This window comes from Emys orbicularis, chromosome 3, assembly GCF_028017835.1.
Source record: "Emys orbicularis isolate rEmyOrb1 chromosome 3, rEmyOrb1.hap1, whole genome shotgun sequence".
NCBI classification, from domain to species: Eukaryota; Metazoa; Chordata; order Testudines; family Emydidae; genus Emys; species Emys orbicularis.
In genome coordinates, this window is record NC_088685.1 from 83008416 (window position 1) to 83022330 (window position 13915).

A 13915-nucleotide genomic window follows, 5' to 3' on the forward strand; every position below is an offset into this window, starting at 1 on the left:
ACAGCTAACAGCCAATAGAATTGTGCCATTTTTTCCAAACCATTGTATAATTGTATACTTTTGTTGGTGGTGAGAAGTATGTAGACTTTACCTCGTTAATGCTGAATACTCAGATAACGTTTTGTTTTAGCATTGCCTCTCTGAAATCTCTAAGTGACTCTCATGTTATCATGCTTTCAGGAAGTTTAAATGTCAGGACTAATTAATGAAGACAGTTTGTCTTCCCTTATTCATCCCCTAAGTACTAAGAACTCATTCCTTTCTAATCAGAAACAGCTGTGACTAGCTTTGCACGAGTGAGGAAAGACATTTTACTCAGTCCAACCAACATTTCCTATGACTACCAATAATTGGAATAACTGTTACTGTTCTTTCTAGTAATAACATAAAAGCATGTCACCAAAATTTCAATCTCTGAGATTCCAGGAAAATGATTTATGAATGTGTAGTGTGAAGATCTCTCCAGAACATTGCTTGTGAAATTGCCATCTCTCATGCCTGGAGAGAGAGAGACTTCTTGAGGCCTCAGTTCTACAACAGGCTCTCTGCGGAAGCAAGGATGTGCCTGCAGAGTACTTATTGCAGGATCCATTTTTTACTGTATCAGGATTTTACTACTGAATTTCCTCTTTAATTTGGTAACTGCTAAGCTGCCAGTGTCATGGTCACTTTAAGCAGAGTACTGACTTTTCTCTGGAGACATTAGCATTTTGTTATCGTTCCTTCACACTGGGTACGTCTACACTACCCGCCAGATCGGGTGATCAATCTATCAGGGATCAATTTATCACGGCTAGTGTAGACGCGGATAAATCTATCCCCGATCGCTCTGCTGTCGACTCCAGAATTCCACCACAGCGAGAGGCGGAAGCGGAGTCGACGGGGGAGCGGCGGCCGTCAATCCCGTGCTGCGAGGACGCGAAGCAAGTGATTGTAAGTTGATCTAAGATACGTCAACTTCAGCTACGCTATTCTCGTAGCTGAAGTTGCGTGTCTTAGATCGATTCCCCCCTCTAGTGTAGACCAGGCCACTGTGTAGCTTATGATAATCATGTGTTATGGAAAAACAGACTACAGTTTTCACACTATATTTCACCATGATCTTACTTAGTTTTTAGTATTTAAATACAATGGATCTGTTTATATGAATACCAATTTTAATAAAAATAGCCTTATCTGAACTACATTCATTTTGCTCTTCCCTTTTAGCCCTGCCCCTCAAAGCTCATGTGGCCTGGGGATTCTTCCTCTGGCCGAGGAGAGCTGGAGGCATTTTTATCCAGAGGAGTCACTTAAACATGAAAGACATGACTTCCCACTGAGGAGGCTGAGCCTGCTGCTGGCAAATGTTCCCAGCCCACAAGCAAGCTAAGCATCTGAACCCCAATCCCTAACTCCCTCATCAGTTGGCTGCATGGCTGCTTGACAACTAAACTGACTGAAAGAAATCTCAAAAACAAAGATAAAAAAGGGTGGATGAAATATTTGTGTTTGTTGAGACTGGCTGTATTTTAAGCTAAGAACTTCGAAGTTCTGGATACCGTCATATTCCTGGGATCATCCATATTCATTTTCAGTGCACCATCCCTGCTGTAATTAAAGAGTCTCTAGCAGCATTTCCATTCAAACTCTTCTCTGAAAACTTCCTATAAAAGTTCATGCTAGACAAACTTTTTTCTGAGTAAATTCTACACACCAAAATAACCCAATCCCCCACCCAATCCTCCCCACTTAGTATTGGTGCAAAAATGTAGGAGTTCCAAATTTCAAATGCTCATTTAACTCACACACTTTTATTGTTTAGAAAATAAATGTTGCAGACTTGTCCCTAACATATATCAAGTCCTCTGGCTATCTACAGTATTTTCTTTTAAAAAGGTAATGCTGTCCAGTTATTGACATTTGACAATCAGCCACCATAAATGTGGCATAACCTTTTTCATGTCTTTAAGTTTGTCTTAAATGCTGATAATGCTAGTACCACACAACACTCATTGATCTTATACCTAGCAATGGTAGATTTTTATCAGATCTGTATCTTTATAACTGGTTTAAGTACTTATACAAGAGATGGCAATGGCTCCAAAAGGAGCTCTTATTGTCTACAAGGTAAATAAAGGTTTTTACAAAACTCAAACAGTGAAGTTATATGATAAATTACCTCCGCTCCAAAAGGGGCCAGCGTGCTCTACTGCATACATGATGTGAGATGTAAAATGTATTTAACATATATTTACATAAACTGGTAACTGTGGCTCACCTCAATGAGAATTTTTAATACGCAAAAAACAAAAACCACAAGACACACTGAAGTAACATTAAAAATTGAATTTAAAACCACAAAAACAGTGTTGTGCTTTGGCATTGCAAGAGCTTCGGAACAGTGTAAAAACAGATTTTTTTTTTTTTATACCATAGGCACAGGCTGATTCAAGGACACTCTTAGGCTTAACTTCACTGCCAATACTAGGACGATGATCACAGTAAAAAATCAGTAAAAAAGCCAGACTCCGACTGTTATCCACAATCTCATTATTTGTCATATTCTAGTCTCTGCATTCTGTCATCTTAAATTGTTACATAGACTGTTGTATCTGCCATTATGCTCTTTGACAATGAATACAACTTATTATTGTGTGACAAATACGTTGATTTTATTTATTCATGTGCTCACACTATAGGTGGAGCCGGTAGTGCCACCTATTATTAAGGCTGCCCAACACTTCCCATTATGAGACCCTTTTTTCAGCTACTTATAATTTTGCCAAACTATAACTCTTTGGGCTGAAATTTCCCATAATAGGTGTCTCTCTCAGGAGAACTACTTTGGAAAACTTTAGCCAAAATGGTGCAGCTATTTCCAAGAACAAAACTAGGGAAAAATACACTATTTTGGCCATGTTTAAAAATTCTAGTGACTTTTTTTTTTAAGATGCTTTAGAACCCCCATGCATTAGAGCAGAGACTTGAAATTTGGCAGAAGGATGGCCTTTGTGTCAAATCTATACATTTTGCCAAATTCTTGTGGAAAACAGAATGTGATCATGTAATTAAAAATTGCATTATAATGCATACACATAAGGGAGCCAAATATAGGTTGCACGGGAAACTTAATTCTGGCCTTTCTTAACTTTGGAGTGCTTGACTTTGCAACTTTAATGTTCTTTTAAAATTGTTTTCTCTGTGTAAAATAGAAACATACATTCACGCACACACAAAAACTATGTGTATTAACTTCATTTTGAAATTGTAATATTAATAACTATGGTGTTAGGTACAAATGATACTGGGTCAAATTTTCAAACATTCCCATTCACTTTCACTGGGACTTAGGCTCCTAAGTGGCTTAGAAAAATGGGACTTGGCTGATTTTGCAAATGGTACTCAATAAGCAAATAAAATTTCAGACTAGTCTGTTGCTTAAAACTGAATTTAACTCAGCAGAGAGCCAAAGTAAAAATACACCCATTCAAAAAATCCTGACTTTTTAAAAATTTTTAAGGAGAATAAATAAAACTTGGCATCTTTATTAAGAAGCCACTAACACAGGTATATTGTGGTATAATTCTCTGAAAGTAAAGGGTGCTGATAGTTTTCAGAATCGCTTCAGAATAAGCTTCTTGCTTTTGCCATGTCAACAGCGTCCCTGGATGTTCGAGACCGTCTACTCAAGGCAGTCACTGAACTTCAGGCTGAACAACAGAGGGTAGTTCAAAGACATCATCTTCACCACTTTCTTCTATTGGTTTCATTTTTGCCGAAGTTCTCATATAGGGAGATGTGTGGCCTGCCACAATTTCAAAGAGAAGAAAAAAGTTAAACTGAAGAATGCACCCCCGTCATACAGACACGTTTGTGATAAGGACGCAGCAAATCTGATGATTCTCCCAACTGTGAAGAATTTATATTTTCCCGGTTAAAGTCAATTAATCTGACATCTGTATTATAGCATCAGAAAATCATGGATGCCAGGTAAAGGGGATATGAATCATTATAATATTTTAGGGCCAAATGCTACTGTCCATACTCAGGAAAAACTCCTTTTGTGTCAATGGGAGTTTTCTGCACTTCTAACTCGGGGAATTGTGTTCCCGATAGGTATTTTTCTTATTGCAGTATTCATCCAAGAATTGGCCCGAAGAAATCGAAGGATGACTTAAGCACAGAAGGTATCTTTGAGTACTCGCCTCAGGACACAGTCATGACAAAATTCTTAAGTTTACTCGGGCAGATCTCAGCCAGAGTAACTGATCACAGCTCCAGTGCCTCATAAGCAACAACATGGGATAAAACATACTGAGAGGTGAGATGTAACTCCCACTGCATAAACAACTGTAATGAAAAACACGTATGTTATGTTATTAACAAATGTAGGGCTAAATAATATGCACCATGTAGCCAATGACTGAAATTGGTTCACTGCTCTAGCAGTAGGTGGCAGCCTTCAGGCAAAGCAGCAATGAATAAAACCCTCTAAAGCAGAGCACACAGAAGCACACACTCAGTTGGAAGTTAATGGGCATTTTGCCTGAGAATGGCCTTCGAGATTTGAGTCTATATGAGTACATATTGTGGAGGGGATTTAGTTTCATAACTCTCCTTAACACGCATCTAGGGTGACCAGATGTCCCGATTTTATAGGGACAGTCCTGATTTTTGGGTCTTTTCCTTATATAGGCTCCTATTACCCCTCCACCCCCTGTCCCAATTTTTCATACTTGCTGTCTGGTCACCCAACCGTGTCTGACAGGTAAATCTCTGTCCTCCAATCTGAAAATTGTATTTAACTCCCTGTCTTCTCTCAGTTCCCTAAGAGTTCAGCAGTCCTGCATTCCTAACTGGTGCAGGCTTTGGACTGGCAGAATTTATAAACAGCCTGCATATGATGACTGAAAACAGTATGAAAATCTTTCAAATGTTAAAATATTATCCTAGAAGAAAAACAGTAAAAGCATCTGGCTGGCATGACTGTTTGTCTATCTCTATATATGCAGATAAGAAAAACATTTCCCTTCAAGAATCTTTGCAGTCATAACATATGGTTAGTAAACTGACATTCTTATTACACAAACTACTTAAACTTCAATCCATCATCTATGCAATAATTAATGTTTTATTTTTATTACCATGGCACCTAGGAGCCCTAGTCATGGACCAGGACCCCATGGTGCTTTGTGCTGTACAAAGACGGAAGAGAAAGATGGTCTCTGTCCCGAGGAGCTTACAATTCAAGTATATGCTTTGCATTACTGTGTTCAGATTTAAAAATTGCACTCCTGCAAACACTGGAGGGTATTAATTAACGCTTTTAGAACACCACAGGTAGTAAATGTATTATGCAGTACTTTATTTCCCCCCCCAGTATTTACAAACTACTTACTCAGCTAGCTTTATACAGAGATTAGTCTGTATATTATTAAATACAGGGACTACAAAGGCCTTGTTTTCAGATACTTATTTTTGTTAGTAAAAATTGCAAGCGCAGATTAGGCCACGTAGGATACATCTAGATTGCAACGAAAACTCCACAGCCGTGAGTCTTCAAGCCCAGGTCCACTGACACGGACTTGCACAATGGGGCTAAAAACAGCAGTATAGAGAGTACTGCTCAGGCTTTGAGACCCTTACTGGGCTTCAGAGCCCGGGCTCCAGCCCAAGTGGGAACATCTACACTGCTATGTTGAGCCCTGTAGCCTGACCCTGATCAGTTGACCTGGGCTCTGAGACGCGCTGCCATGGGTGGTGGTGGTGGTTTTTTCGTTTGTTTGTTTGTTTTGCAGTGTAGACATATCCTGAGATGTTTAAATCTGAGATTTGTGGGTGAAGTTCTGGATTTAGATATCTGAGTGACCTACATAGCAGGCACAAATTACACCCATAAAAACTGAGGCCTGAAAATTTAGGCCTAAAGTTTCAATTTCATTTTTAGATGTCACTAGTAGTTAATAATTTTGAGGGTGATATGAGCAAAGATGATTTTCCTTTGTTCAGAAGAGCCCATGTCTCTCCATAGTAGTCAGAAGCACAGTGGCACAAGCCTGCTGAACAGAGTTGGCAGTCTGCTCTCATACTGTAAATTTCTTCTGTACACAGAAGACGACTTTCGAAAGTGCCAGGGGGTGCTTGACCCCCGGCTCTGTCCCAGGCCCCGCCCCCAGCCCACCCTTCCCCCAAGACCGTGCCCCGCCTCTTTTCACCCTGCCTCTTCCCACCTAGTTCTGCCCCCTCCCCCAAGTGCACCACATCCTCGCTCCTACTCCCACTCCCCCTCAGCCTCCTGCATGCTGCAAAACAGCTGATTGTGGTGGGCGGGAGGTGCAGAAAGAGAGGAGGAGGCGCTGATTGGCAGGGCCTGCCTGCGGGCAGGAGGCGCTGGGGGAAGGGGGAGGAACTGATAGGGGGGCTGCCAGTGAGTGCTAAGCACCCACTATTTTTCCCCCATGCGTGCTCCAGCCCCGAAGCACCCAGGGAGTTGGCGCCTATGTTCTGCACCACTGTCATGCCCTTGCTTCCTCCAAATGCTGAAGAGTCATCTAGGCATGCCTCTATCCTTTGTTAGGAGGACATACAAAAGCCTGAATGAGCCTCAAACCTGAGCCTCCAATACAGTAGTCTATTGCATTGTCTCCAGTTCCTAAGTTCAAATGCTTATAAAAAAGGTATTTCCTGTGAAACCCAATCCTGCTGTTAACCACAAGCTGGGTATAACATTGAACATACTGAGTAATACCAATGAAAGCATTACTGAAACTAAATCCTCATACTACCTTCCTCCTTAGCTTAGACCTTAGAGACATTAGAGGGTTGCAAATACAGAATTTGTAGAGACCAGCAACACTCCTGAATAAGCTAAACCAGATACTATTTTTTTTTTTTTAAAGAGACTCCATCACCCTGCATATTAATTACTGTTAACCATTAGGCTTATTTTATAGCAATAACACTGAAACACCATCAAAGATAAAATTAGCTGAAATTATTTGTCTGCTCCAACTCACTTTTTGCACTTATGTTTTTAAAAATGTTACTTCAGTTTCATTTACTAATAACTTGTGCACAGATGCATTGTGTATTTCAAGTATAAGTACCAACCTGGCATAAGCAAACTTCATTTTAATACCTTTTTGAGGATGTTGGGTTAATATGTGATGTTATCAACAGAAAACATCATGCTGCAAACGACCCACTCCATAAGTATTATAGAACTCTTGTTGGTTATTTCCTTAATATAAAAGCAGACAGTTAGTTTTTTGTTTTTAGTTATTTAAACTTAAATCACAGTTTATTAGTACATGAGTAGATTGGTTCTATTAGCAAGAATGTTTTCCCTCTTTGCTAAAGTCTTTATGTGGATTTCTTTTTAGAAATGTGTTAGAGAATTTATATTTTTGGAGCACAGCAGCAAAGTCATAACTTACAAAAACAATTCCTTCAACGCATTCAAAAGATGAAGTTCTAGTTTTTACAAGTGTATTCCAGTAAGTACATGAAACTTTGGAGAGTAGGATTTTTCTACATTGTAGTAGCCAAAAATAATCAGATCTTTGTACTGGGAAGCTTTTGTCTACACAAGAACTGGTCACATAAGATATTATAATTTATGCAGAGCCTTATCCAGATAAGCGCCCTTTTATTGTTTTCTCCTGTGGCAGAAGACACTCGCTTTTCACTTGTTGCCCTTCTCTAAATAATCTGTTGGGGGTTTTGCTGCTGTTTGTTTTTACTAAAAAAAATGTACATTGGTTTATGCTCTAGGCTGCAGCTGGAAGGGGAACTCAATATTGGTACATTTATGCCACAATTGGAGGCATACTGGCATACATCATTGGACTAGTCTGAAAAGCAATTATTGAATATGCTGCACCTACTGGTGCGACAGGGCTATCTGAAACATAGACGTGGAAAGCTAAATGTCCACCTTTTTGTTCAGATTGCTTTTGGGACCTGAGGGAAAGAGAGCCATGGCTAAATCTTCTATCTCAATACCTACATTCAGGCAATGCTAACTTGTGACAGTGGAACTGTCATATAGACAGTGTTATATAGGGGTAACAGACTGCCCAGCTGTCTAGGCAAAGAATTTAATTCATATCACTGCATATCAATGAGACAGCTAATCCCCTTCTATCAGTTTTGGAAGCTCGGACACTTTGTTAACTAACACAAAGAAATCTTGTTGAGAAAAACAAAGAGATAGAATAGCAGGAATACAATAGAGAAGAGGACTTTACCAAGTATTATTAAGCTCAGGTTTATCATAAATGGGGATTAATATTATTTCTGAAAATTGCAAGCCTTTAGATTAGTTTCTCCCAATGTTGAAATACTGGAGTAAACACTCTGAAGCTGTTAGCTGGAAGTGAGGTTCTCTTCCAAACTGCCCATGACCATCTCCCAATTGCACAAATATAATCAAGCTGTTTCCTACATAGGATAGAGGGGAAGTTGTATGTGGGAGAGCTCAGACATTAATGTCCCCCAAAACCAGGACTTTCTGGAAAAAATATCATAGGAAAATTAAGAAAATCAAACCTGACCTGCCGCTAACCCCCCAAAATGACATCCTGTCAGTCACCCTCTAACAATCAGGGTGAAACACTCCTAGGGCTTGTGCTCCTATAACTGTGATGACAATATAGATATAAAAGCAGCAAAGAGTCCTGTGGCACCTTATAGACTAACAGACTTATTGGAGCATGAGCTTTCGTGGGTGAATACCCACTTCTTCGGATGCATCCGACGAAGTGAGTATTCACCCACAAAACCTCATGCTCCAATACGTCTGTTAGTCTATAAGGTGCCACAGGACTCTTTGCTGCTTTTACAGATCCAGACTAACACGGCTACCCCTCTGATACTTGAATATAGATATAAATCATTGGCAAAAATTAGAAAGAAAAGGACTCTCCAAATCTGGAGGCTTGAATAAGAATTGTAAGGGAGACAGTGGAGAATGGATAATTAAGGTGGTGCCTTAGGGTTAAATAAAAATTAAGTCATCTGTTGTTGTTTTTTTACATATTAGAAAGAGATACATTTAGTATTGGTGGACCACTGACAAGTTTGTTTGTTTGTTTATATATATAAACAAACAGGTAAACAGTGAGATCATGAGAGCCACAATAGTTAATTCTGTATGTCCCCGTTAAACTAAGAGCCTGTGCCAGCTGGGTTTGGCACATGTACTTTTTTTTTTTTCAAAATCTGATTTCAGGTTAAAATTATTACTAAAGTTTATTTAAATTAAGTGGGAGACAAAAGGAAAGTATTGAAATGAACACATAACCCAAGTACACTTGATAAACTATTTTGGGTGAATGGAAATATTGCAGTATGAGAGGAGCCTATTTTACTAAGCAAAATTTGTTAGATTCTATATGTTGAAAACAAGTAATATAGTATGATCATGGAACCTGATGATTATAAGAAATTGTTTTTTAATAAAAAAAAATCTGGATCTAAAATGTGTATTTGGAAAAAAGCAAAGAAATTCCTGATTTGTGTAAGACTTTGTGTCTTTAAAACAGCTCCAATAAACTTCCTATAGTTCTACATGTAACACAAAGAGAAAAAAGCCAAACTAAATTGAGTTAAAAGATTTCTATAAGGTATAAGATCCTGATGCAAAAACACAGAGGCTGATCCTGGCTTTCCCCATTCCACCTACTTTGTGCTGCTCTAGGGGTTCGGAGCAGTTGGAAAGACAGTTTCCCATGTGGCACAGTGCAGGCATTGTTAGCTCTGTGTCAATAAAGGGTATGGCAGGAGGAAAGAGCATGACCAGAGTGCTGCTGTGCTCTGGCAATTCCTGGAGAGCAGAATTATCAGTAGTATTTAAGTGCCTTAGGATATGTCTACACTACAAAAAAAACCAAAACCCATCGGCAGCGAGACTCAGACCCTGGGTCAACTGACTCAGGCTCGCGCTGTGAAGCAGTGTAAATGTTAATGCTCAAGCTGGAGCCCGGGATCCAAGACCCTCCCTTCCTGCTGGGCTTCAGAACCCTGGCTCCAGCCTTAGCCTGAATGTCTGTGTGACGTTGTGCAGTCTATATGGTTTTATAAAAACATAAGTGAATATAATGTAACTGGGATAGTTTTAGAAAAATATGGTAATAAGTGAATATAACGTAACTGGGATATGCTTCATGCGAAAGGTCTCTTGTAAGGTATCATTACAAAGCTTATAATCTACTGAGTATGATCCATCCGATTTGTATAAATGTACCACTCTTGTATCTAAAACTAGAAATATAAAATATAACTCTGAGGGCCTATTGTAATTATGTAAAGTGTGGGCCATTCATGATGGTTTGGAATCTTGATGACTCCCATTAACCAGGACCATTATCCACAGATGGCTGTGTTTACCTGTGAGTCTTCCTGTATATGTGTGTGCTGGCAAGTGGGAAATGAAGTCTTGCAGTGACATGTGATCATGTCACCTGAACTGGAATCCATCTTTAACCTGGTGCTTTTCCAGTGAGGGGGTGGTGGAAACCCAGAGGGACAAAGGGTTCCCGCCTTATGCAAAATATATATAAAGGGGTGGAACAGAACAAAGGAGAGAGAGGAGCCATCATGAAGAATCCCCTAGCTATCACCTGAGCTGCAACAAGAGCTGTACCAGGGGAAAGAATTGTGCCCAGGCCTGGAAGGAGTCCAGTCTGAGAAAAACTTACTGAAAAATCTCTGAGGGTGAGATTATCTGTATTTAGTTTGATTAGACATAGATTTGCACATTTTATTTTGTTTTGCTTGATGACTTACTTTGTTCTGCCTGTTACCACTTGGAACCACTTAAATCCTATTTTCTGTATTTAATAAAATCACTTTTTATTTAGTAATTTACTCAGAGTATGTATTAATACCTGGGGGAGCAAACAACTGTGCATATCTCTCTATCAGTGTTATAGAGGGCAAACAATTTGAGTTTGCCCTGCATAAGCTTTATGCAGGGTAAAACGGATTTATTTGGGTTTAGACCCCATTGGGAGTTGAGCATCTGAGTGCTAGAGACAAGCACACTTCTGTGAGCTGTTTTCAGGTAAACTTGCAGCTTTGGGGCAAGTGATTCAGACCCTGGGTCTGTGTTGGAGCAGATGGGAGTGTCTGGCTCAGCAAGACAGGGTGCTGGAGTCCTGAGCTGGCAGGAAAAACAGGAACAGGGGTAGTCTTGGTACACTGGGTGGCAGCTCCCAAGGGGGTTTCTGTGATCCAACCCGTGTCAGTCTGCATTGCTATTTTTCACCCCACAGCACAAGCCCAAGTCAGTAGACCTGGGTTCCGAGGCTCACTGCCTTGGGTCTCTTTTTTTTTTTTTTTTTTTCTCTGTGTAGACGAACCCTAGGAGACCTAGTCATGGACCAGGGCCCCTTTACGTTAAGCACTGGACAAAAGGAGAACAAAAAGATGGTCCCTGACAATGACTCTTCATAGGCATTAACAGCCAGCACAATGTAGGACAGCCCTGAGGCTGCTCTAAATTGTACTATGAGCCAAACCAGCCCCAGCATCAAAGAGCTTGTAAAGGTAACATAAAACCACCATTGCCCACCCTGCACCAAGCTCTGTCCAGTGCAGCTTAGATGCAGCTAGAGGCTGTAGCCCCTCTGTACACAATTCATGTATTTATACTGAATATAATTACTGAAACTTTCAGTGTTATTTACACATGTGATGTGCCTCCCTTTCTCAAATATTATATCTGTTTGATATTATAGATCTCAGACATTATAATATAGGTCATTATTTCTAGTATTAGTAACACTCCCTAATTTTTAAATGAAGTAGATTCGGCTGCCATCCAAAGCCACTAGACAATGTCTCAACTTCTCTACAGCTTAGTACAAAAGCTCCTTTTATTTACAGCAACACACAAATGGCCCAAATCTTGCTCCCATTGAAGTCCATAGAAGTTCTGCAATTGTCCTTAATGGACCACAAGGCTGGGCCCAAGATTTGCTTCACTTTTTTTGAGGACTCACGAAGAGAGGAAGCGGTGGAAGACCCACGAAGAAACTGCTGCAAGCCATCTTCACTGTCACTGGAACTAGCCATGCTGTTTCTCATCTGCATCACAGAGAGCTGTGAGCAAAGGCTCGGCTGCTGCTCCATTTTTTTGGAAGTCTGAAATAAAAGGTTTTAATATATTACAGCTACATTTTAAAGTAAGAAACAAAAGCAAATCTTCCTCCATCGTAGACTCTTTGGGCTAAAATACGGCTATTAAAGTCAGAGGTGAGCTGGGGCAATGGGTTTCAGAGGTGCAGTTCCTATGCCCTATACGTTAGTGGCTTTGGGCAGTCCATGCAAGTGAGACTGAGGAAAGCATAACAATTCTCCAATGAGAGAAGTGAGCTTGATTCATTGCTCCAGAGGCAAAGTGGGGAGTGAGCTTGGAAGAGACACTTACTATACTTTTAAAAACCATGGAAATATGACGTTAAAGAGAAAAGTATGCTGCATTAATTCATATTGCCCACACCGCTGTGAATAACACACTCTAACACTCCATTAAGATTTCAGTTCCATCTCCAACAGATAACAAAAAAGCAGCCAATACCCCAACTTTATCCAACTTGTACTCCAACACCAAACCTTAACAGCCACTTCATACACTCTCGTGGCTAGATAAGCACATTGGACTGTCACATGCTGCAAATATTTGGAAAGAGAATCCATTCTGCCCCACAGTGCCACTATGAGAACCACAAGAAAGTCAAACGAGACAAACTTTATCTATTACCTTATCCAGCATTCATACTGCATTTTCAGTCTTAATGTGTATTCATGTTGTTTGTGGTGGCTAGTGACATGAACCTGTGTGAAGGAAGGCTAAAGTAGTCTCTGGGTTTCTCATTATTATCAGGATGGCACTACAAGGCAGAATTATTATGTAAACAACCATGACCCTAGATGTGCATTTGAACACTTTCAAATATTCTGGGGGTTTTCTGTAAAGCAGAACTGTTAGTTGGAATTTCCTGGCTGACATTTGCATTTGAGGCTACTGAAGTCTTCCCACTCCTCCCCCATCCCGCCACCTTTTGGCAGATATAAATGATACATTCATTCAAACTTAACTCCAGGCTAATGAACTGCTGTGCCTGGGAATATATTCGCCAGGTGTTACAATCTAGCTTTGGGGTTTATTGAATACTGATGAAGTGTATGATCCCAGGACCTTCACTTGCTTTGAGTACTCTTCTTGAGAAGGCTTTGGACTATAAAGTTTATATGAAATAATCGCGCTCTATCCTCTTTTAAATACTACTGTATGTCACAATGATATGTCAAGTGCATATGAGAGGTGGTAATTAGTGACAAAGATATAATGGGATGGCACTCTGTTCTATTGTACTTTAATATTTATGATTTAGTAACTTTCTCATAAAAAGGATAATGAATCACCATTTTCTGCACAAATAACAAAGGCACCTTTGAGAGAGAATAGGAATTTATAAATGTGCATTTGGCAGTGAATCCCATCCAGGTTGACACACATACCTGTGGCTGTGTTATATGGAAATGAAGACAAACTACTTGACTAATCATTTTGTTTTACAGCCCTCAGAATTGTTTGCCGTCAAGGGGTCCAACTTTGAAGAATAAATTTTTTTTTTAAATTCCCCAAACCATACATTTGACTTTAATTTTTTGCTAATGTAATACATATTTGTATCAGTTGTACTAAAAATATAGTAGTAGCAGCAGTTATAATAATCTTAAACAAATTCATATTAGTATTTCACTATCAAAAGCGAAAATGAACAAAATTATACATAAATTTAAGTTTTTTTTAAAAAAATCCCCTTTCTTTGGGAACAAATAAAACCTAATTCACATTATCAATCTGATTCTAATCTTCTGAAGTGACCTGGAAAACAACTATTAAATAAGCATCCATTGTATT

At 39.6% G+C, this 13915-nt stretch overlaps 1 protein-coding gene across 1 annotated transcript in view; it reads right to left on the reverse strand.

The window, feature by feature from the left end:
* Positions 1–3677: 3677 nt before the first annotated feature.
* BVES (blood vessel epicardial substance) overlaps positions 3678–13915 on the reverse strand; it is a 47785-nt gene continuing 37547 nt past the window's right edge. Inside the window, exons 6-7 of the mRNA XM_065401303.1 lie at positions 11988–12129; positions 3678–3787 (exon numbers count right to left, since the gene is read on the reverse strand). Coding sequence (XP_065257375.1) covers positions 3678–3787; positions 11988–12129 — 252 coding nt within the window. The remainder of the gene's footprint in view (positions 3788–11987; positions 12130–13915) is intronic.